Below are 24,440 nucleotides of genomic sequence, written 5' to 3'. Positions count from 1 at the left end.
GCAACTAGCATCCCCACACCACCAGCTTCAAGAAGAGTCGTTGTTACTGTTCAGTTGAACAGTTAGGCTTACCACATGAAAACAAAGAAGCAGCCTTGCCAAGCAAATGTTGAATGAGAAAATCTGAAAACCCAGACATATGCTCTTTCAAATCTCACAAACCAACATATGTGAATTAAATAAATTAAACAAGAAAATATCTTGTAGACAGTCACCCTGGAGCCCTGATGCAATAGCCAGATTCTCCATATGAAAATGATTTTATTTATAGATGCAATCTAAGGCTTTAAAATCTTGAATTAGCTCAGAAATTGAAAAGAAATACTGTGCTGAGCAGCCAATAAAAACCTAAACCCTTTTTAAACTTTGGATTTGAAATGACAACTCTGAAGACAAGACGTACAAGACTGTAAAACAGATCACTCGCCTCTTTTCCAGATTTAATGATAAGAATCCTTAAATAAACAGGGTGGATGTGACTTGAATTTTACTCTTCTCTGAACAGTCTCAACCTCCCTTACCTCCTTTCCAAATCCAAGGTCATTTTGGACATGTTTCAGCACTGCCTATACTACAGTTCAGTCTGTGTTAAGCAAAACCTTATTCAACACAGTTCTTGACAGGTAGGTAGCAAGGGTCCACCTACTGCTATAGATATATCTGTTGGGACCGGGTTACAATGGAACTGTCCCACTTGTCATGGTTAAAGCACAGCTCAGTCTCGTAGCACAGACAGGACAGAATCACGACATATCTAAAGTTCTAGCACAATTCAGGGACATGGTCAAAACATAGTTAGACCCTATCTGTAAGACCAAACTATGTAGGGGAATTGTCTTTGACTTGGTCCCCCAACACACCTGTATTTGTACTCTAATGAGAAGACTGTAGACAGGTACCTAACCATGCTATAAGCACAATTTTGTAAAATATTTTATAACATGATTAGGCCCTATCTACCATGGTCTAGGAAACACTGCTAGCCTCTTGCTAGCAAGATCCATGAATCAATATGGTTCTCGCTAATGTGTTTCTAGTGCCAGCGTTGACAGGGCCACACAGGGAGGGATATGCAATAAATAATCATATTCTGCAGTGAGTACCTCATCATTGTATCTATAATAAGTTTACACTACACACAATAAGCCTTACAACATTCTTGTGTGGTAGATACTATTATACCCCTTTAGCAGATGGGGAAACTGAGGTTAAATGACATGCTCAAGATCACACAATGCATCAATAACACAGCAGGGAATAGAACCCAGGAGTATTAACTCCTGTGACGCTCTAATCACCTGAGTATCCTCAGAACAACTGGGTGTGAAGCCTAGCTAGGACTTTTGCCCTTACCTGTAACCTATACCTTCAGGAACATCAGAGATAAGCAAAAAGTCCTGAAAGGCAGTCATAATTACAGCCTATCAATTTAAACAAGAGAACTATTCAACTCAGTACCTATATCAGGAACAAGGACTGTCTTCCTTGTCTTGCCCAAACTCATTTAAGTTAGAAATATCTGTCATGGAAATGGTTAAATCATTTCCAAAAACAAAGGTATTTGGGCTGCAATTAAAGAAGCACCATCAACTCAAAAAAAAAAATCATGTTTCTGTCTGAAAAACTGTATAACTACTATAGTTACATGTAACGGCTAGATTACTAGAATTGAAAGAAGTTGATGAAAAACAGTTTTTTCAAATGTGTTTACTTTGTGCAGTTGACAGTCAATTGTGTATAGTCAATTATATTTACCCCTTATATTCACTGTCTCTTTAGCTGAAAAGTCTCCTATGAACATCAACAAGGAAGCAGAAAATCCAAATTTTCTTTAAAACAAAAACAAAAACTTACAAAAAATGTCAGGACATGGTATTTAGTTGGTGTTGGTCCTGCTTTGAGCAGGAGATTGGACTAGATGACCTCCTGAGGTCTCTTCCAACCCTAATATTCTCGGATTTTAAGGATGTGCAATCAGAAACCGGAGTGTTTAGAATCAGTAAATTTAAAAAAAAAATTTCAAGCTGACAAAGTCCTTTATGAAGACAAAACACAGCTTCTCAGAAGTTTCATTTTAAAACCGGGCCCTTGCATATAACCCTGTTCCTGTGATCTTTCATAACGATTTTTAAGTATAAGAACAGTGTGGCCCACTGGAGTTTAGAAAGTCAGTGATCCATTATATGAACTAAAACCTAGGCCTTGATATAAGTAAATTGTTATAAAATAGCCTGTCATATAATCCACCAATTATCCAAAATTATCTACATAGGTTTTCTTGACACAGTAAAGCCTAATAGATCATAAATGGGCATCACATTCTACAGTACAATATGTAAGTCATGGCAGCAACAGACTATCTACAAAATTATGTTCTTGGAATTATTTATTTCCAAACATATCTATTCTTTCTCTACAATTCTTCATATATATCATTAGCTTCCTAATTGTGTTAATCTACGAGTCCATTCTAGGCCATTGGGGACCATCTAGTACAGCTATAATTAGGAAGATTTAAATGCATGTGACACTTTGGAAACTTTTCAGTTGCATTCTAAGCACTACCCTTAGGAAGGAAATTTGGCTCCACACTTATATACTATATAAATAACACAGAGCATCTGACAGAAAACTATAGCAGCTAATAAAATTAAGGATAAAACCTGAATTAACACTCCATCTTCAGCTCACAACTTTTAAATTTTATTTCTTGGTAAGGGCATCAATTAATACTGGAATGTCATCAATTCCCATTCTCCATACTCTCATGGATTTAAGACAGGCACTTTAACATGCCTGAATATAATATTTTGTAGGTGATTGTGCTAACTCTTTGGATATCATATTTTCATCCTGATCCACAAACTATGTTGTAATAATAAAAATGAAAAGGGTCTGACATTTTAAAAAATAGTTAGAATGAGCATAAGCAGCTCGACAGGAGAGCTGGAAGTCTGGAGTAGTCTAAATATTACAAACAGAGACAAGGCCTGATTCCCTCCATGGCTGCACCAGATGAACCCAGGCCCCAGACTACCAGCACCATAAAGTTCATCAAAAGCCAGGATGCAGTAGCAGATGACAGAAGAAGGAGCAATGGTCTCAAGTTGCAGTGGGGGAGGTATAGGTTGGATATCAGGAAAAACTATTTTACTAGGAGCGTGGTGAAGCACTGGAATGGGTTACCTAGGGAGGTGATGGAATCTCCATTCTTAGATGTTTTTAAGGCCTGGCTTGACAAATCCCTGGCTGGAATGATTTAGTTGGGGTTAGTCCTGCTTTGAGCAAGGGATTGGACTAGGTGACCTCCTGAGGTCTCTTTCAACCCTAATCTATGATTCTATGAAATCACCTGCTAATGAGCTAGTTGCTGGGTATGTCTACACGACCCACCGGATCAGCGAGTAGTGATCGATATATCAGGGATCGATGTATTGCGTCTCGTCTAGATGCGATACGTCGATCCCCGAACGTGCTCCCCGTCAACTCTGGAATTCCACCAGGGCAAGAGGCAGAAGTGGAGTCAATGGGGGAGCAGCAGCCGTCGATCCTGTGCCGCAAGGACATGAAGTAAGTCAATCTAAGTCAATCTAAGATATGTCGACGTCAGCTACGCTATTCTCGTAGCTGAAGTTGCATATCTTAGATTGATCCCCCCTCCTGTCTCCAGTGTAGACCAGGCCACTGATTCAGAAAACCTCTGATGATGCTTTTCCCAGAAGGATCAACATCTGTCAGCAGGGTGAGTTGTTTCAGGTAAACACTTCCAGCCTGTTATGGGAATGCACTGCTGGTAGAGGACATGACTGACCTTTGGTTAACGAATGTTATATGTAGTAATTTAACACTTGTGGTATTCTTAACAACATGTCTGAGAACATACTGCACAATAGAGCACACATCCTAGTTTCTCTAGAGGAGCTTTGGAGTTCTGCTGCTCACTCGATCTGTTTCACTGTTCCATAAATATCTGCCTAGATCACTTTTACTTTTCCACTAAAAAAACCAGCATACTCCATTAAAGGGACAATGTCGGTTCCAGGATATTTTAACATGGGTCTTCACTGGAAGGAAGTGTCTTCTGGGACCCTAAACAGTTATTTAAATATGTCCATAACTCATCTGCCGATGTCTTAACAATGATCAGGATCTTCTATTTATTTAGGACCCAAACAAAAACAATGGTCCATATTCTACTCTCAGCTACACCAGTGTAGAGCGGGAATAATTCCCTTTCTCTGATTTCACTTACAGCACTTTAAGTCAAATGTAATTCAACAAAGTCAATGGAGTTACACTGGCATGCGATCAGGGTAAGTGAGAGAAGAATTAGGTGCAATGGAGTGCCAGCTGTACATTAGTGTAACTGAGAGCAGAATTAAGCACACTGTTTTGTGCTGTGCTGATAAATCATGTTGAGCTAAAATGCTTTGGGATGAAAAAATGCTCACAGATCAAATTGGGGCCAGGGGGAAGTGGTGAAACTCTATTCAGGCTCCACCCACAAAGCCACAGGAGTGGGATGCTTCCTGATAGATGATCTATACTGATGAGTAGTGAAACGGTCATTTGCTAGGTTGGTGGACTGTATATAACTTTGAAATTGTTCCTCAGCATGGGTCTTCTGGCTAGCAGGACACAGAACTAATCACTAGAAATAGAACTACTACAACAATTTACATTTTGTTTTCATTGCTCATTACTCAAACCAAATTATTTTGCATGTGAAGAAACAAAGCAGGCAGAAAAACAGTGGCTTGCCCTTCTCATTCAGAAGTGCTTTAGACATTTCCACATCTTTTGTCTCTTTTCTATCATCATTTAATTTAGTCCTGATTCTGAATATACTTTCATTATTAAACATACTCACATCATCAGTAGCATGTGCCACTTCTTCTGAAAGCTTTCTGTGCCTATTCGGGGGGGGAGGGAGAAACAAAATCATTTTTTCATTCATCTTAGAAAAATGTGAATTCTCAGAATGTCTGTGAACTATGTAATTATCTAAACAATATCAAGAATGAAATCTTAAAAAGGAATCGCTTAGAATTTTCACAACTTTTGTAGAAATATCATAACCATAAAGTAACTACATACTTTTTTGATTAACAAATATAGTATTAAATTGCAATTAACCACAGTAATGGAGTTTATTTAAACAAGCAAATTTATGATAAACAAATTAAGAATAAAAACTACATGCAAACCATTCCAATGATGCAGAAACTCTAATGGTAATATAAAAACAAGTGGTGTTTGGTAAGAGTTTGCTTAGCAGATTCAACATTAGTAAATTCAACTAGACACTTTCTTTTAAAGTATTTGATCTGATCCTCAAACACTTGTTGACATAAATGATTTTACATATATTGCTAGTCCAAAACTGACTGAGACTATTGATGTGTGTACATTTACTCATGCTTGTAAGTGTTTGCAGGATTGGACCCTTAGTTTTCATACACTGTTTGAACACTGTTCCAGCTCATTAAGACAAGTTAGGCTTAGCAATCAGTTGTATGGCATTATCTATTTTGTTCTGCATTGCAATTCTGCAGCTAAATGTATTATTATTTCAGAGGGTACAGAAACAGTGATCAGGTCTCTTACAGGTACCAAAATCATACATTATACAAAATTTCCTCAGCAGGCTCCTAGAAATTTCCTGAATAAGTTTTTTTTTTTAAATACTTAAAATGACTATATTTTGAACAGAGTTAGCAAAAATAAATAGGCTTTTCAAATATACTCACTCTAAGCCAACAGGCAGATACACCAGCCAGGGAAGGTAAAATAGAGCTCCAAACTATTGGTAAACCCAAAGTTCTTTCCAAATGGCTACTTTTATTAACAGGAAAATTCAGAGCAAGCACTTTGCACCGACTAACAAACAATAGAGGTCTTTGCAGCTTTCAATAAGGGGAGGAGGAGAAGACAAAAACTCATCTGAGCAGCCATTCTGGCTGCTTCCCCTGTGCTTTTATAGCCCCCATCACAGATCGGCCATGAAATAGGCAGTGGATCTGGGTTCCCTCTGTGACCTCTTACTTGCTGGGCCTTAAGGATCACCGTTATACTTTATGGCTCTTTCTCTCTCTCACTCCCCTTCCCAAATTAAAGGTTTTAAACTGTAGTTTCTACTTTCGGAAGATCATACTGTGGTTGTGTCTAGCCACACACATAGCTCTTTTTTCTCTCTGTCTCACTTGCTATTTTAATCCCTCCCTTCTTTTCCTTTAGCCATCTAAGAAATTTCCTGCTTCTTACTTACTGAAACCTAATCCTGCCTTTCCTCTTCCATCCTAAAATGTGTTGGCAATTACAAGTGATTGCATAATGTGCTGGATTATAGGACCAAATACCCCATCAGTGTAAGAAGATGCAACTCCACGGAAGTGAATGGAATTGCACCTATTTATGCTGGCAGTGAGTGTAGCCCACAGTATCATAAAACAACACATGGAAGACAACAATTTTACTGAGCAACAGAAAAGTGTGAAATTTCCTTCTCTAATGTCACATTATCAATTTGATAGAAGAAAGCCGATGTTGGCAATATCTTTGCAATATATATTTTATAGTAAGATTGCAGTTCTCCCAAGAAACCAAGAAAATATTTATTTTCACACACATCCCCGCACACATAACCCACACTGTTCTCTCTGTACATCACTGTATGCATCAACTAAAAGAATAATATTTCAAAAGTAAGTTACCTATCTTGTGAGACTGAATGTCCAGAAGCAGTATCAAAAGGCAATAAGGGACGGATCCTGCAGTGCACTCTGATATTTCCCCTCAGTTCCTGGGATTATAATATAAAAATGTAATTAGTACAAACTATTACAAGGGGACATGCATGTAGGCTCTGGTCCTGCAAATACTCACGTTTAACTTTTTAAGAACATGCATAAGAGTTTGAAAGGGAGGAGAACGGAGAGACTAAGTTATGCTCCAAGGATTCTCCTTTTTAGAGCAATGGGCACAAATACTATATTTAAAAGACATTTCTGATTAGGAACAGTATGGTATGACTTGCTGCAAAAAGCAGATGTGCCTCTGTAAAGAAGCATATGGTACATAGACAAAGGATCTGATACATCAAGTAGGAGCATATTCATTAGTTATTATGTTTGGGAAATTATGCATATAATTGCAGGAGGTCTCAATGGTTCTCTCATTATAGATACTCACCATAGGCGGCAGGTTTGTATAATTTTTAGTGGTGCCCAAAATGGTGGTGCCTGCCCCCACCCCCTGCTCCCGCTCTGTAAGCCGATATAAAATGAAGCTACAACGCGTCGGCATCACAAGATTACAAGGGTCAATAAAAAGTGGAAAGTCAGAAGCAGCACTTGCCTGCTTCAATACACGGTATTATATTTTGTTGCACCTGTTGTGACAAAGTGGGAATGTTCTTAATGTTTTCTCTGAATACTGTGTGAGTGCCTCAGTTTCCCCTGCAAGGTGCCAACTGAAGGTGTTGGGGACAAAGAGATCAGGTGGCCTCCTTGTCCAGAAGAGACACAAAGGCTAGAGGAGGGAGTGTCAGTTTGGAGCTGACTGGGGAAATGGGGCGAGGCCCAGAACTTGGGTCTAGGCTCCCCACGCTCCAAGATGGATCTGACTGAGGGTCCTGTTTTCTGTACCTACAAGCAGGGCCGTCCTTAGGATTTATGGTGCCCTAGGCGGGATTATTAAACTGGTGCCCCTGTGCCTGTCTTGCTCTTAGCAACACAAACATAAGCTTACAGAATTGGAAAACTTGCCACATGCATGTTATTAAAACCAGTTTAAGTTAATTAAGCACACTGTCATGCTGATGGACTAGCACTAAAAAGTAGCACAATAGAAAAAATTCTGATTTGACAGAATGATGCAAATAATATAATTTTTTAAATGTGTCAAAATTTTATTGGAAATTTATATGAAGAGGTATTGAAACAAGGATTAGTTTTTAATTAAATGCAATCTTTCTGGCTTTTTTGGCTGCAAAATCAGTAACAATGTCATCGTATGACAAAGACAAAGTGATGTCTTGTTTGATTGCAAGAATAGCAAGACCAGTCAAGTGTTCCTGACTCTTTGTAGGGCAGAGATAGTTTTTAATGAGCTTTAGTTTTGAGAAACTCTGTTCTCTTCATGCTATTGTTATAGGAATTGTCAGTAGAATATGAGTGGCAATGTACACATTAGGATATATGTCAACAAGTTTGCTGGTATGAATAAACTGTACAATGTCCATCATCAATTTTGCATGTGGCAACAACTCAATTCTTCATACAGTTCAAGTCCATTTAAATCAAAATGATCACCGTGCTTCAGGAGGCTCTCTAAGTCAAGGTCCCCAACGTGCTTCCCGCAGGCGCCATGGTGCCCACAGGGGCCTCTCAGTGCACCCGTGTACTGGCCGGAGGATGAGCACCTGCCGACACCTCTGGATGACACCACTTGCGGCCGACAAGCAGCGTCATCCAGAGGCGTCGCTGCCAAAATGCCGCTGAATTTCAGCAGCATTTCAGCGGATGCTCGTCCGCCACCACGGTCCTTCGTCTGTCGCCTGCCAGACGAAAAAGGTTGGGGACCACTGCTCTAGGTTCTTGCACTTTGTCATTAGTTGATCTTGTTTTCCTATTTCGTTGAATTTAGTTCTGCTCAGCCCACTTCCAGCTGAGTGAATGGAACCCCAGGCCGACAGCGGGATGAGTGGCTCAGCCGGGGTCTCAGCCATCGGCCTGCTCAGCCCACTGCCAGTCTGGGGTTCCTTGGGGGTGTCCAGGCCAGCAGCGGGTGCTGAGTGGGGCTGGCAGCCGGGACCCCGGGTGGCGATGGAGCAGCATCCGGAACCCCAGAACAGCGGCAGGCTGAGCTGCTCAGCCCACCGCTGCATGCCATCAAAAATCAGCTCGCGTGCCACCTTTGACACGTGTGCTGTAGGTTGCCGACCCCTGCTCTATACACTAGTAATGAGATGAGCATATTACAGTTGTTGGAGGGCTCTATTTAGCAGTAACAGGACTATAGGAAAGTCAGTTAACATTTTTTGTTTTTCTGATGAAAACTGGCCCACTCCCTTCCCCATACCAAACTTGTCACAAATAATTGTCAACAACTTAATTTACTTTGAATTCAGGATTGTTAGCAAGCATTTTTGGCAAACAAATTTGCTCAATGACAATCAGAATGGCACCAGAGTACTGCTTTCATGCTTGGTTCACCCCCTAGCCTGCTGGTCCAACAGCTGCAGTAGAGGAGGAGATAGGTGGAAAAATGCAGGACCCCAAAATCCACCACTTGGGGTGCAGAGTGGCAACAGCAACAGCAAACCCTAAGGTCCGATCACACGCCAATGGGCACCACCACCAGCCCAACGGACCATGGTGAAGTTAGCACAGCATCTGATCTCAGGGACAAGGCACCCATGGAGCCACAGCAGCTCATCCTGCCCTGTGCAGCTCCCCCTGGATGAGATGGATCGCTCCCAGCCCTGGGAAGAGACGCACTCCCCAGCTAGGGTGACCAGATCCAGCTGTCCTGATTTTATAGGGCCAGTCCCGATATTTGGGGCTTTGTCTTGTATAGGCACCAATTACCCCCACCAAGGGTGACCAGACAGCAAGTGTGAAAAATCAGAATGGGAGGTGGGGGTTAATAGAAGCCTATATAAGAAAAAGATCCAAAAATTGGGACTGTCCCTATAAAAGTGGGACATCTGCTCACCCTACCCCAACCCTGTCCTGATTTTTCACACAGGCTATCTGGCTATCCCCAGCCCAGCCGTGTGTGACCATTCCAATCCTGGCTGCCTGCGAGGAAGTGAGTTACTTTCACTGTCATTCCTCAGCAGGTAGGCAGCCAGCCACCCCTCCCTCCCCTCCCCAGCACCTCACCCAACTCAGCCCTGACGCTGGGGGAAATAGTCACACTCACAGGTGAGTTCCTTCCCCCGCCCCTTCCCAGAGACTTCCTAGCAGCCAATCCCCTCCCTCAGACTGTGCTGCATTCGGCTCTTTCTAGGACCCAGCACTCCACTGCTTCCTGTCTGTCCATATTCCCAGCAGAGCGGTGCCCCCAGACCTAGTGGTGCCCTAGGCGGCTGCCTGTTCTGCCTATGGCTAAGGATGGCCCTGCCTACAAGCTCTGTTTTAGTCTGTGATCCTGTCATCTAATAAGCCTTCTGTTTTACCTGCTGGCTGAGAGTCACGTCTGACTGCAGAGTTGGGGGGCAGGGACCTCTGGTTGCCCCAGGACCTGCCTGGGCACACGCGCTGTGGAAAGCGCACAGCGTGGAAGGGCATGCTGAATGATCCGATGTCAGACCCAGGAGGTGTAAGCTTCTTGCCCTGGAGACAGTATGCTCAGAGAGAGGAGGCTCCCCCAGAGTCCTGACTGGCTTTGTATGGAGTAGTTCCAAAGCATCCCCTTCCACATCATGCGCTTCCCGGAAGTCCGCACAGGCACTGACACTCTCCTCTGGCCTTTGTCTCTTTTCCAGGCATTAGGAGGCCACCTGATCTCTTTGTTCTCTAACATCTTCAGTTGGCACCTTGCAGGAGAGCGGCCCAGGCCATCAGTTGCCCGGAGACAGGGTTTCGGCCATTCTCTGTGCAGATGGCATCACACTGGCACTCTAGGACTCTACAACAATCACATACCCTTATCCCACCATCTAGATCCTTGAGAAATGCATAGGGGAAACTGAGGCACCCACACAGTACTCAGAGAAAACATTAAGAACATTCCCACTTTGTAACACCTATATACTTTAAAGGTGTAAAATAATCAAGTATTGTGCTAAACACGACGATACTCCAAACTGACCATCAAATTTAAGTTGCATGTTTTTCCCCTCAAGTGAGGGCTCTGGGGTGGGGCTGGGGATGAGGGGTTCACAGTGCAGGAGAGTGCTTGGGGTTGGGGTGCTGGGGGCGCAGGCTCTGGGGTGGGGCAGGACTGGGGATAAGGAACTTGGGATGCAGACAGGCTGCCCCAGGGCTAGGGCCAGAGAGGACTCCCTGCCCCTTACTGGCAGCAGCAAGCTCCAGGGGAGGGACCCCTCTTCCCTCCCCTTCTCCCCTGCCCCGCAGCACACTCACTCTGCACCACAGTCATTGCACATGCTCCTAGGGACTCTCTCAGGTCCAGAAAGCCCACCTGTCTCCCCTATGGTGGGTACCGGGGCGGGGGGTTGCCATCACTTGTGGCCTCCCCTGCTGTTGCCTGTGGGTGCCAGGGGAGAGAGCTCACAAGCACGTATGTGCCTCCTTCTCCCTCCTCTCTCCCTCTTCCCCTCCCCCAGTGCTCCAAGAGGCTGCCTGCCACTGATCTCTATAGCCTTAGGCAAAAGCAGCAAAAACAAAGGAGAGAGGCACTGGCTGTTTTCTTTCAGGCAGGGAAGCTCCGAGGCGGGGACAGGGCCAGCTCCAGGCAGGGCAGGGCCAGCTCCAAATGTTGGTGGAGCACAGCCCTCAGCCTTGAATATTCCTGGTGCTTGAGCACCTTGAGCCCATATAACCTGCCGCCCCTGATACTCACAACTAAACTGTTGTGAAGTATTTTTCTCTTTTGTTTTTCTTGCTGGTATCTCTCATTAACTTCCTGTAAAGACTGCTCGAGATCAAATGCTTTTGTCTGGAACGCTGGAAGAAGAAAGCCATTTTAAAAACCCAAACTCTTGGGATATACAGGTAGGATTTTCAATAGCACCTAAGTGAACTAGGAGCACAGTTACTATGGACACAAATACATAACTTTGAAAATGTTAAATTATTAGACATACAAGGCATTCAAAGATCATTCAGATCTGCCAGTCCAGTTAGGCCAATGCTATTTGTCACTATGTGAGAGATCAATGTACAGAGGCCATCTTGGGACTCCAGCTGTTTAAGCTGGTAGACATCAGAGATGATGCAGTGGTGATGGGCTTTTTCTTACACTGAGCAAAGAGATGGTGATCTATACCATGCTTACCACCTCTTCTGCAGACTCATTAGGCATCAATAGTGGCATGTACTCCCCTCCTATGCAGAGGAAAAAAGTGCTGAGGCAGCTGCAACCGTGGGTGGCTTCTTAAGGAGTTAAGGTGGAAATAGGGGAGTGCTCTAGCATGAACAGACAGGCTTTAACTTGCTCTTGGATACCCATGGAGTGGCGAGTAGATAGGAGAGTACAAATCTTTTGCAAGATGCAATGATATGAAGTATTTTGAGAAAATACTTCACATGTGATGGAACAGAAGTCCGACTGTCCTGGAAAATGGAGTCTATACATATAATGAAGGCAGAAGAGTCATTACTTCATGCCTCTGCTTGTTCAGCTGAGCATAAATTTTCAATACAGTAAGAAGAGAATTAGACATGCAACTCATTTAGTGTGCTGCTAAGCCCTTGCAAACAGAGCTGAAAATGTTCCCCCTAAGATGCCAGAGTACACTTCATTTCTAGGATTTTATAGAAAGCTTAATCTTTCGAATCCCATGAGAGTCCTCCTCACACAAACTGAAGAGGGATGGATAGAGCAGAGTAAAAGCTCTCCAGCCTCACAGATGATTTTGTTTCATCCTCATTACATTCACACTGAAAGGTCCATGTGGCAGATGAGAAAAACCTGTAAACTGTCAGAGAAAGCAACCTCCCAGAAACCCCAGCAAGAAATCAAAAGTCCCCAACATTAGCAAGGGGTCCAGTGACACAGAAGTACAGTATTCCACAAATGTTGCTCTAGAGTTGGACAAGCAATAAGGCCACCAGGCAGTATTCACCTTTTTATAAAGAAGTTAATATTGAATTTTAAGATCTCAACATGACAAGCATGTAACTTATACTCCTGGCTAGGAGCTAAAAATCTGAAAACTTTAAACAACATTTGTCTTATATTGGAATTTCCCCAAATATTATTTTTGCCATTCCTAATCTGTACGCCTCACCCGTCAGCCTTGAGGTATTCTCCAGCATGCAAATTTCCAGGGGTACACGAAACTGTCAGCTGGAGGGGCCAGGCAAGACCCAGGAGCTGCATGAAGAATGGTCCCTTTCTTGCATTCAGTAAATCCAGTAAACTTAGTTTGAGCAATCATTTGTGGGTTAATGTTGGGTTAAACCTAAACAATAAGGGGGTTAAATGTTTCAGTTTTACCCTGGAAGCCTAAACAGAAACGTCTCTCTTTGGCCACATAAGACAGTAATATTTTTTTTTTTTAAATATACATATCAACACTCAATTCTTGTATTTTCTTGGAGAAACCAACAGAGAAGGAATTGTTTTATGGAATTATAACAGTGACCACTGCTAGGCTGCAAGACATTAACCATTATAGGCCTGAACTTGACCACTTGGCACAGCTCCCCCACATAAGATTTTCCAAGTGAAGCCCCTCATAGCTAAAGCATGATGTAAAAATCTCGTTTGTTTTATACTAATCCTCTTTAAGTAGCAGCATTTAGGACTATTTTTTTAGCAAGCTGGAAAGCAAATGGTTTTAGTTATTGGAGGTGATCTTTGTGAGGTGAGCTTCTGCAAGAGGTCTGGTGAACATTACAAGCTCTGCTCTACTTAACCTGTGCTTTAGTTTAAAAAAAAATGCTAGTCCTTTTTGTTGTGAAAGCAGCTGTGAAAACAGTAATCAATCGTTAGCTAGTCACAATGGTCACTAGTTTGTCACAATGGTTTTTCGAAGACAGATGATTCCTTGGGATCTGCAGAAAACAAATAAAGGTCTACAACAAGCTTTGTTTATCCAAGCACTGAACAACCCCCTATCTCAAGTCCTTGCACCAGACAGCTGGTATTTTCATACATGCTTTCCCAACGCTCACTTCCATAAAAGGAATAAACCATTATGCCGCTCATGTTTTGTGAGGCTTTATATGCAGTAGAGATGGACCCTTTTAATGAAAGTGCCACAAAGCCCATTTTCTAACAGGCAATTACTTCTAAACCTTCCTTGTGTGGAACTATTTGTTTATGTACCTGGCCATTTGTTACCATTATCATTGGTGTTCTCCTGGGAATCTTGCTTGTTTTCCCTGTGAGCCGCTCTAGAAGTTATTTCTTATTCATATTATGGTAGTGCCCAGGAACTCATTCTGACATCCATTGTGCTAGGAGCTGTACTAACATAGACTAAGACACTGCCCCTGCCCCTGGAAGGTTACTTTCTAAGTAGACAAGACAGACACAGGTTGGGGAAAAGGGTATCCTCTACAAGCAGAATGAACACGAGTGATAGTTTGCAAACACTGTGTTAATGTCATCACTTTTCATCTTTTCTTCCCATACTGGTTCCAAATTTTAAAAATCAAGCCAATCAAACCCAATGGAAATGGTTCCCTTACCTTCTAGGTTAGAGAGCCATAATACAATATGCTTCACATCACTAGCCTTTTCAATATTGTTGCAGTTATCTTGCAAGAGAGGCTGCATAAGAAGGCAAACATCAGTTATCTTTTCTAAATGATTAGCACCAGCCTGAGTAACTGGTTTTGTTGCACACTGTTTTAGTCTTAACCAGATGCGATCCACAGATTGTCAGATACTCTATTTGTCTGTAATACTGCTCTTTAGGATAATGCATTTTTATGCTATGCAGAGGTTTGGTTTGGTTTTTAATCTCCCCACAAGAAACTGAGGGTGAATTGATATAAGCTTTTAAAGTAGCAGGTTCTTTTGTTTTGTTCTTAATGTCAGAAGGAACATTTTGAAGGCACAGAAAAGTCCGGGAATAACATTCATTTGGGCCCAGATCCAGCCCCTTCTCTTCCCCAGGTGCAGGGGACATCCCAGGCAGCAGAGCTGGTGAAGCTGAGCTATGCAAAAGTGGGAAAATGCAGGATTCCAGGGGACCATGCAGAGAATGCACATCTCCTGCTTGGTGCAGAACTCAGATCTTGGGGAAGAAGGCCCAGAGTGACAGCACACAGGGGGCAGGACTTGGGCAGGCTAGGGGATGAGCTGCTCCACATCGTCTTCCATCTTCCCCACCACAGGAAGGAGGAGCCTATGTAAGGAGACATGGAGGCTAATTCATAAAACCTATCTGTAGCTTAGTGGGGTGGTGGAATAATTCTTCCCCCAGTTATTCATTCAGTCAGGTACAGGGTTTAGAATTTGCTCCTTCATAACTGCTAGGGCTGCTAACTTTCTAATCACACAAAACCGAACACCCAAGCCCTGCCCCTTCTCTGAGGCCCCGCCCACTACATTGCCCCTCCTTCAGTGGCTCGCTCTCCCCCACACTCACCCACTTTCACTGGGCTGGGGGAGGGCGTTGGGGTGCGGGACAGGGTGCAAGCTCTAACTGGGGGTGCAGGCTCTGGGGTGGGACTGAGAAAAAGAAGGGGGATCCAGGTTTGGGAAGAGGGCTCAGGGCTGGGGTAGGGGCATGGGCTTACCTCAGTCAGCTCTCAGTCAGTCCCTACCTGTCCTGGCACTGTGCTGTGCCTCGGAAGTGGCCAGCAGGTCCAGCTCCTAAGCGGCGGGAGGAAGGGGTCAGGAGGCTCCGTGCGCTACTCTTGCCCACAGACACCACTGCCCCCTTCCCCAGCTCCCATTGGCCACAGTTCCCAGCCAATGGGAGTGCAGAACTGGCGCTTGAGGCAGGGGTAGCACGTGGAGCCCCGTGGACCCCCCGCCTAGGAGCCGGACCTGCTGGCCGCTTCCAGGGCACAGCATGGTGCCAGGATAGGTAGGTACCAGCCTGCCTTATACCTGCAGCACCGACGACTGGACTTTTAACGGCCTGATCGGCGGTGCTGACCAGAGCCACCAGGATCCCTTTTTGACAGGGCATTCCAGCCGAAAACCAGACACTTGGCAACCCTAGTAACTGCTAACTAGCTAAGCACTGACAATACTAGTTCTTCCATCTTTTGAAGACTATTCTGGGTCCAAGAAACTGATATGGCCTTTTTCAGACAGTATCTATATAATGGATTAAGTTAAAAAGTCTTCTTAAATTTTCAGAAATTTGCCACCCATCACAAAAATGGCTGGTTGATATATGAGTCTCAGGAGGACCCCTTTCAGGCAGTCTGACAATACTTTTGCTAAAATGATAACATCTACGTTAACCAGGGAACTATGGTAATAAGGAAAGAATAATGGGTCTGTTCTTGGTTTGGGAATTACTATTATTCACACTTCACATAGTAGCAAAGATGACAGTGTCTAGTTTTCAGACTGAGATTAAATACATCTAATAAGGGGCTACTCAGTTATTTTACAACTGTTTGAATTCACTCTATACCCCCCAGACTCTGGCAATTCACATACTTGGAATGCTTTTTAACACTTGTTCTATGGATATCTACCTATCAAGCATTTCAGCTTGAGCCTCTATTTTATGAGGCTAAACGGGTAATATATGATTTCCCTGGTATATATATTTGGGATTACTGCTAGTAAGGGATGAAGTGTACATCTCATGACAGTAATTCTGAATATATCTCTATGATAGTGAAGACTGTGTAACTGGCCCACCAATTTTATTCTGCTTTACCAGATGGACAAATCTCCAGGTAGAATCCATTCCATGATGACCTGTGAACCTGGCCTGTTTGTTTAAGTTTATGATACTGACAATGTAGTTTACTATTTCGTTCATACTCTTTCCCACCTCTACCTCATTTAGTTAAGAGGGATAAGGGTATCCGATCACATACCTTTTGTATCATGCTAAGTTCCATTTAATTTGGGTCAAACAAATTTACAGCAGAAAAGTTCCTCCTATCTTTTCCATTTGCATTTATTTTAAAAATATACTTTCGAATTTGTGTGCATTTGGTCAGTCTTTTGAGTCCTTCAAACCCAAATTTATCCTACAAGAATATTTTTTGTGCTAATGCTTGGCCTTGCTGGATATCTTTACTATTTACCATTATTAACATTTATGTAAGTGTTACACTTGGAAATATTTCCCATGAGTTACTAGCTCACCACTTCTTGACACCCTTGTAAATGTCACTGTTACATAAGGTCCCAATCCTGCATTGTGATCCACATGAGTGGAACTGCTGCACTCACACACAGCTCCACTGAAATCAGTGGCTGCACCCAAACAGAATACAATGCAAGACTGTGGCCTAATTCAGAACATTAATATGTTATAGTTCCAGGTACCTAATATTATAATTAATAAATTACAATAATGAGCTGAAAAATATAGGTTAAGAACACAGAGACTTCACCCAAGGACCAACATACTATTTTGATATGTGTTGACATTTCCCTTAGCTGCGACATCACAGACTGATGTGTTTTAAGGGATGTCAACAGCAAGACTAGAACAGGGCAGAGGACTTTGTGGGACCTATAAAGAATACTTTAAAAACTAGTTTACAACACTGAATTTGTTTATGGGATAATTGCCCCACAGAGCCTGATAAACTGGAGCATTCAGCTTAATCTTGGTTCAATTTTCTACTTTGCTCTCCACTACCATATCAAAGTTGGTCTGTTTAATTGTTTTCTTCATCTTGGCAGTGGAGCATTCTAAACCCATAGTCTTTGTTTAATCCATCTGTCTGACTAATAAGCAAAAGTTCATTGGGACTGATCCAGCACACACATGCCACTGTGCATTTTGATTGCTACCATTACATGAATAATCCTCCTGGAGTCACATAAGCCCCAGACATAACAGATTTTTGCAACATAAAAATGGACAATTGTTTCTCATGTATTGCAATACCTGGGGATAATACTGCGAGTTGCTGAGCGGCCCACAAACTTCAGTTTTTACTTTTTATTCCTGCACTTTGGATAAATTAAATCAGATCTTGAAGGTTACATTTTAAAAACTCTGGCCCCCAATCCTGCCATCAGATTTGCTAGCAGAGACTCATATGCCTGTATGGGGTCCCACTGAAGTCAAACATCAGCACTGAGTTTTGAAAACAATCTTTATAGTGTAATTTTACACAGTACTTTGTGTGTGTCTGTTTTTTAATTAAGAAGTATATTTTCCCCCTAAAACATAGGAAAAAAATTAAAAACCCAGTTTGCACTATTTTCTGACATTATTCTGAGAAGGCTTTATTCTCCTGAGATTTTCCCTGATGCAGTCAAAAGTACAAAGTTTCAGCTAAGGTAACACATTTTTTATTTTACTATTCCAAAATAATCAAGATAACAAGACTGAAATTTTGACATTAAAATGTTAGAACTGGGCCAACTCGACAGTCTAGCAGAAGCTGCAATCAGCACAAAAAAATCAATCCAAACTATTGTCAAGCATGCTGCCCTGTGAAAATATTTGATTACATACATATTTTTGGTAGTACCTGCTTAAGGAAAGCCAACGATCTAGAAACCTAAATGAAAAAAAAACAAACCAAAATTTAAGTGACACCTGTGTCAGAACCAAACAAAACACATGAAAGAAATGTAATATCCATGTTACAATGAAACATAAATGTGGGAAGCCTTACTGTGCATAGCTTCATTCTGCAGCTGGATCCTTTGGACAGCAGTCAAAACTTGGTAAAGAGAATTCTTGCATTGATGTTGAAAGTCTCTTGAAAGCTCAAGAGCAAACGAATGGAGATTCTTCAGGTCTTGCTTAAGCCTCTATGCAATAAGTAGAAAACAGCATCTTAAGAGATGTAAAAATAGCAGTCGGAGAACTGATAAAATATCCATAATGCAAATAATTATTGTCAGGTATCACAACCAAGAAGAACGTTTATATTTCACATAATGAATTGGTTTATTTAAGGACCGATCTTGCAAGATGCTGAGTCACCTAATTTCCAACTGACTTAGAAAATTTCATAGCAAGTGCTCAGACCATCACTGCATCAGGCCCTAAATGTGGCACAAAGTATCCTTTTTTTATTTTCAGAGGCATAGCCCTGTTAGTCTGGATCTGAAAAAGCAGCAAAGAGTCCTGTGGCATCTTATAGACTAACAGACGTCTTGGAGCATGAGCTTTCTGAGTGGTGCCACAGGACTCTTTGCTGTTTTTTTTATTTTAACTAAAACCAAGACACTTTAACAGTGCGTGATGTACATGCTTATGAATCACATATACAAGTAATTTTAAATACAAATACTTTATTCTTACTTTGCACATTTTATATACTTTGTTCAGTAGCTACTAGCTCATCCTCAAACTTTTCTAGAATTTGCCACTTCTTCTGATATGAAAGAAGATGCATTTTACAAAAATCTGGTTCCTTTATAGTGTGGGATACGATGGTTTTTATTATTAGAATACATTAATACAATGTATATTATGTGAATATTCAATAGGTGTAAGAGCATCCAAAGCATCTTAGAGTTAAAAATTGAAATAAGTAAAAATAAATGAAATGCAAGAGAGAAGTGTGGTCTGACTGTAGGAGCTAAGGGCCACGAAATCTCCTTCTAAGCTCTTGGACAAGGCACTTAACCAATCTGTAAAATGGGATTAATAATGATTTACCTCACAGCGGTGTTGTGATGGTTAACACTTTCTAAGGCCCTTTGAAGATGACAAAGTGCTGAGCATTACTCTGTGGCACTTTGATATTACTAGTACTACATAGTCAGCCTTTCACTGTGAATTAATTATGTGACTAAGTTTTAATAGTAAGACAATAAATTGTACTGAAAGTTAAAAAAAAAATCTGCTGCAGCTTTACCTCCAAAAAGCTACAGAACACAACAGGGTACAAAAACCAGTCTTTTTCAGTGACAGTTCTAGGAATACAGGTAATTTAGAATTGTATCCAGACAGCTTTTGCCTCTTGTAACACATTTATCTCCTTGTTGATAGAAAGCCATCACAGTCCAAATGTGTTGCATCCCAATCAGCTCTGCCATTCTATCTAACCTAAAATTTAAAATAGTATTATAAGATTTTCTATGAAGGGTCATTCTAATAAGAGTAGCACACTTCATTTATTAAACACCACATTCCTCTTTTCTGTTATTTCTCCTTTAAAGACAGTTCAGATGCACTCCTTTTATACAGGTTTTAGGCATCAACTCAGAGACTCATGTTCCTCTAAAAAAGCTGACATCTGCAAGTGTCCTTGAGAGAAACCCACAGCTTTACTGCCTGTTTGCAGCCAGTATCTTTTAACAGAGGTATAACACATTTTAATATAATTGTGTGGACAGCTCTGGTGTTTTCATTGCCTTGAAAATGTTTTAGCTCCTGTAAAACAAACATACACTGACCAATAAAATATAAATAGACTGCTCATGGGTTCATTCCCACAAGCCCATCACCTGGGGAACTGCTGATGAAGTTGATGGGAGTGTCACATGCAGAGGTTTTTAGGATCAGGCTATCTTTCAGAAATTATTAACATTCTTAGACTTAGAACAGACTGTTTCTTTTTTAACATATTTTACGACTGCTTCAGTGCACTGAGTATCTCCGCATTATTACTAAGATTCTTTACCTGTATTGCTCCATAAACCTGGATTATAACGGAGCTCATGCCTCTACACAAGTTCTGTTGCTTGTCATGAACAAAGCTAAGCTGTGCCACTTCAGTAGTGTCTCTTCCAATCAACCCTCGACACTGTTAAAAATAAAAATCGGAGAATGTCACTTTGAAGATTCACAACTTTGTAAGTGTATGTTTTGGTCTAACATAGGAGATTTCTACATTAGCACCAGACAGGGAGTAGAACACAGGCACCCAAATGCCATCTCTTAATACATATTTGCAGCAGTGAAAGAAGATCAGTCTGTGAAAACCATACTTTAAAAAATAACCAAAGATTATTTTTTATTCATTACGGATAAAAAGACAATGCTTCATCAGCTTTATGGGGAAAAAAAAGTTAATACAAGTCACCAAATTTTACAATAGTTTTCCTTCAAACTACGAAAATGAAATATTAAAGACCTTAACCAAATAAAACTAAAACTAAAAAATGGGAGTGAAGGCTGGAATGCTCTTCTTTTCTAATCCCAAACAAGAGGGCTAATTATTGCAGGGTTTGTCAATTAGCAGATGACATTAAAAATCATACAATATGTTCTGAAGTCCATAGGCACAATGGAATAGGTTAAAGAAAGTGTTTCGGCCTACTCTCTGAATTGCCAGGCTTATGTCACTATAAACACCTTCCTACTATTATTTCAGTTGTTTTATATTGGATTATATTTCCCTTGGATTTTCATTTTTACTGAAGCAATTTAATTAAATACTCAGACCTTGACTTACCATTGTGGTACTCCAATTTTACACCAGCAGAACTCCACTGAAATCAGTGGAGTGACATTTGTGTAAACATCAAATAATACAGTGGTACACTAGGCCCTTAGTTTAAAGTGGCCAAAACAATTTTTTTTAGGATGTATAGAAAAATTAATATCGAAAATCTAAAAGTGTAAACTTAATCTAAAAGCTAGAAGGAAAAAAATGGATTTAGTAACTGAACTGAAATTACAACCTTTCTTATATTGAAGATCATCAGAAAATGAAATCTATGCAGAGAACTTGTGAAATTATGCAGAGTAATATCCCGCATAATATAAAAAAACAAGCACTTTTCAGTCATCATCCTTGTTTACAGGCATTCTTGGCACCACTAAAGCTAGCTAACATGTCTTATTCCAATTCCCCCCCATAACCTGTTGACACCTGTCAATTCTTAACTAGTATTTGTACCCTTCTTTCCTATTTCTAAAGTGTACTTGTATCTACCACGGAACTTGCTTTCCAGTTAATTCAATCTATAAATGAGTTGTGGCTGCAGTTCCCAGTTGTTTAAATTAAGATAGCAGGATAGAATGCAATAACACCACTTCTAGTGACAATATAGAACTAAATCCAATGAGACAGTGGATTGTTTAATTCAGTTAATTTGCCATGACAGTTATGGTAGAACCAAAGATTCAATTACAGCTGACACATGGAAGACAACAAGAGCTACATGATGCTCAGTGAACTTCTGTTGTCAAAACAAAACAAAAACATAAATAAGAATGATTTATGCTCTCCAAAAAAATCTTGTACTTATCCAAGCAGGGTGAGGTTCTCAAAACTTTTTCATAGTATGGACCACACAGTAATAGAAAAATTGTCTTCCAGAGCAGAACCCCTCCTATTCAGAATTGCAATAATGAAATAGGAGGATCCACCCAAACATATAACATCCCTAGAGCAGCTACAATCGCTTGCACAATAAAGGAAGGCAGGAAAATATTTAATATTTTTTAAAAATCTAATTTTAATTAAATTTAATAACTAGCAACAAGGGGGAGAAAAAGAACTAAAAGCCCAACTCCTCAAAGGTATTAAGGTGTCTAATTCCAATGGATGTTAGGTGCCTAAATACCTTTGAGAATCTGGGTCCAGCTTTCCCAGTTTTCCACCCTCTCTAACGACTCCAGGCATCACAGTTTGACAACTGCTGGAACAGAAGGTCACCTAATTTTTCACCTTTACTAGTACTCTCAAATCACTGTAATCAATTACTCTTTTTACATGTAAACAATTGGGAACAACAAGTAATATAGGAGATAGAGAGAGATTCTCCTGCATTTTGAAGGGTTGACTCCTCTTTTGAGAGTGCTCAAAAGATGCAGGTAAATATAAAACTCCATCTTAGAAATACCCCATGAGAAAATCTTCATTCCTCCATATCTTAGCACAAATCTTTCTATGTTAATATTTAAAAGGATACATACAAGGTTTTTTGATCTGAAAAGTCATCCAGTCTTTAAGCGCTACCTAAAGTACAGCAAGTCAGAACTTTTTGAAAAAGGCTACCTGACATGAGAAATATAGTAGAATGAAAGCTGCATGATTGTCTATGGGATGCACAGAAGGCATTTTATAAATTTATATTTTTATTATAGACTTGATTAGCCAGAAATTGTGACAGCTCCTATATACTGATCACATGGCATTTTTTCTTTTTATCTATTTTATAAAAGGACTCCCAGGATTCAAATCTCTTAGATGCCATTTTTCACTTACTGCACATATATAGTCCTACTGAAGTAAATGAGACTACTCATGCAAAATGAAGCACATTAATAAGTCTTTGCAGGATTTGGGGCTATGTTATTTAGAATGTTTGAGGTTATTAAAATTAAGAGCATTTTAAACATTTAATTTAAATTTTTGCTATTAATTCTGCTTGTTTTATTTTTTCTATTTTTCTCACAGTGGACAATAAAAATAGTTTGGTCAGTTTCACTTTTTCTTTAAAGTCAGCTTCTATTCAATTTCACTTTCAGGTTTTACCTTTATTATCAATACTCCCATGTCCTTTTCTACGCAAATAGTTTCCTCTTTGGATTTATTATTTCTTTGAAGTATTTGCCACCCAGAATTTGTAGGATTGTGTTAGCCCAGGAGAAGCTGAAAGTAAAATAGACTACAAATAGAAGAGAAACTGACCAGTTTACTTGCATTGTCCAAAACGTGGCCCCAATAGATCCATGATTGCAGATTTAGGTGTCCTCATGGAAGTAACTGCAGAATCAGGGCCCTAGTAGGAGGCAAACAAAAGCAAACTGCATGGAGTAATAAAATAAAGTAATACACAGTTTTTAAATTTTCAGTTTTTATAATTTAAGATATTAAGAACAATACTAGTAAAGAACTAATATTTTAAAATATTTTTCTATTTGAGCTTATCCCTCCACATATATGATTCAAGCAAAAATAAGAAACATTTAAAGGACTAAATTGTGGCTTTTCCATGGAATCATAGGACTGGAAGGGACCTCGAGAGGTCTACTCAGTCCCCTGCACTCATGGCAGGACTAAGTATTATCTAGCCCATCTCTGACAGGTGTTTGTCTAACCTGCTCTTAAAAATCTACAATGACAGAGATTCCATAACCTTCCTAGGCAATTTATTCCAGTGCATAACCACTGACAATTAGGAAGTTTTTCCTAATATCTAACCTAAACTGCCCTTGCTGCAATTTAAGCCCATTGCTTCTTGTCCTGTCCTCAGAAGTTAAAGAGAACATTTTTTCTCCCTCCTCCTCGTAATAACCTTTTATGTACTTGAAAGCCATTATCATGTCCCCTCTCTCAGTCTTCTCTTCTCCAGACTCAACAAGCCCATTTTTTTCAGTCTTCTCTCATAAAGGTCTAGAAAACATGACTCAATCATTTTTGCTTTTCTTCTCTGGACTTTCCCCAATTTGTCCACCTCTTTCCTGAAATATGTCATCCAGAACTGGAAACTATACTCCAGTTGAGGCCTAATCAGTGGAGAGTAGAGGGGAAGAATTACTTTTTGTATCTTGCTTATAACACTCCGGTTAATATAGCCCAGAATGATGTTTGCTTTTTTTGCAACAGTGTTACACTGTTCACTCATATTTTGCTTGAGATCCACTATGATCCCCAGATCCCTTTCCGCAATACTCCTTCCTAGGCAGTCATTTCCCATTTTGTGTGTGTGCAACTGATTAGTCCTTCCTAAGTGGAGTACTTTGCATTTGTCTTTATTTTGTGTTCATCCTATTTACTTCAGAT

The 24,440-nt window shown here is 40.7% G+C and overlaps 1 protein-coding gene across 9 annotated transcripts in view; it reads right to left on the bottom strand.

The window, feature by feature from the left end:
- The window catches only part of KIF25 (kinesin family member 25), a 92,275-nt gene that overhangs the window by 46,509 nt on the left and 21,326 nt on the right, over positions 1 to 24,440 (bottom strand). For 5 of the 9 annotated variants that reach the window (XM_030556783.1, XM_030556784.1, XM_030556786.1 and 2 more), the window contains 5 exons: positions 20,385 to 20,507; positions 18,423 to 18,561; positions 11,533 to 11,636; positions 6,714 to 6,802; positions 4,871 to 4,913 (listed from right to left, as the gene is read on the bottom strand). In XM_030556783.1, the coding sequence (XP_030412643.1) occupies positions 4,871 to 4,913; positions 6,714 to 6,802; positions 11,533 to 11,636; positions 18,423 to 18,561; positions 20,385 to 20,507 (498 nt within the window). Of the gene's footprint in view, positions 1 to 4,870; positions 4,914 to 6,713; positions 6,803 to 11,532; positions 11,637 to 14,330; positions 14,413 to 18,275; positions 18,306 to 18,422; positions 18,562 to 20,384; positions 20,508 to 23,345; positions 23,437 to 24,440 lie in introns of those variants that run through there. The other 4 variants (XM_030556787.1, XM_030556788.1, XM_030556789.1 and 1 more) reach the window with 2 other exon arrangements.

The sequence above is a fragment of the Gopherus evgoodei genome, chromosome 3 (genome assembly GCF_007399415.2).
Source record: "Gopherus evgoodei ecotype Sinaloan lineage chromosome 3, rGopEvg1_v1.p, whole genome shotgun sequence".
In the NCBI taxonomy this organism is placed as follows: Eukaryota; Metazoa; Chordata; order Testudines; family Testudinidae; genus Gopherus; species Gopherus evgoodei.
The sequence above is the reverse complement of the archived record's forward strand: the minus strand, read 5'-3'. Positions and strand labels throughout refer to the sequence as shown.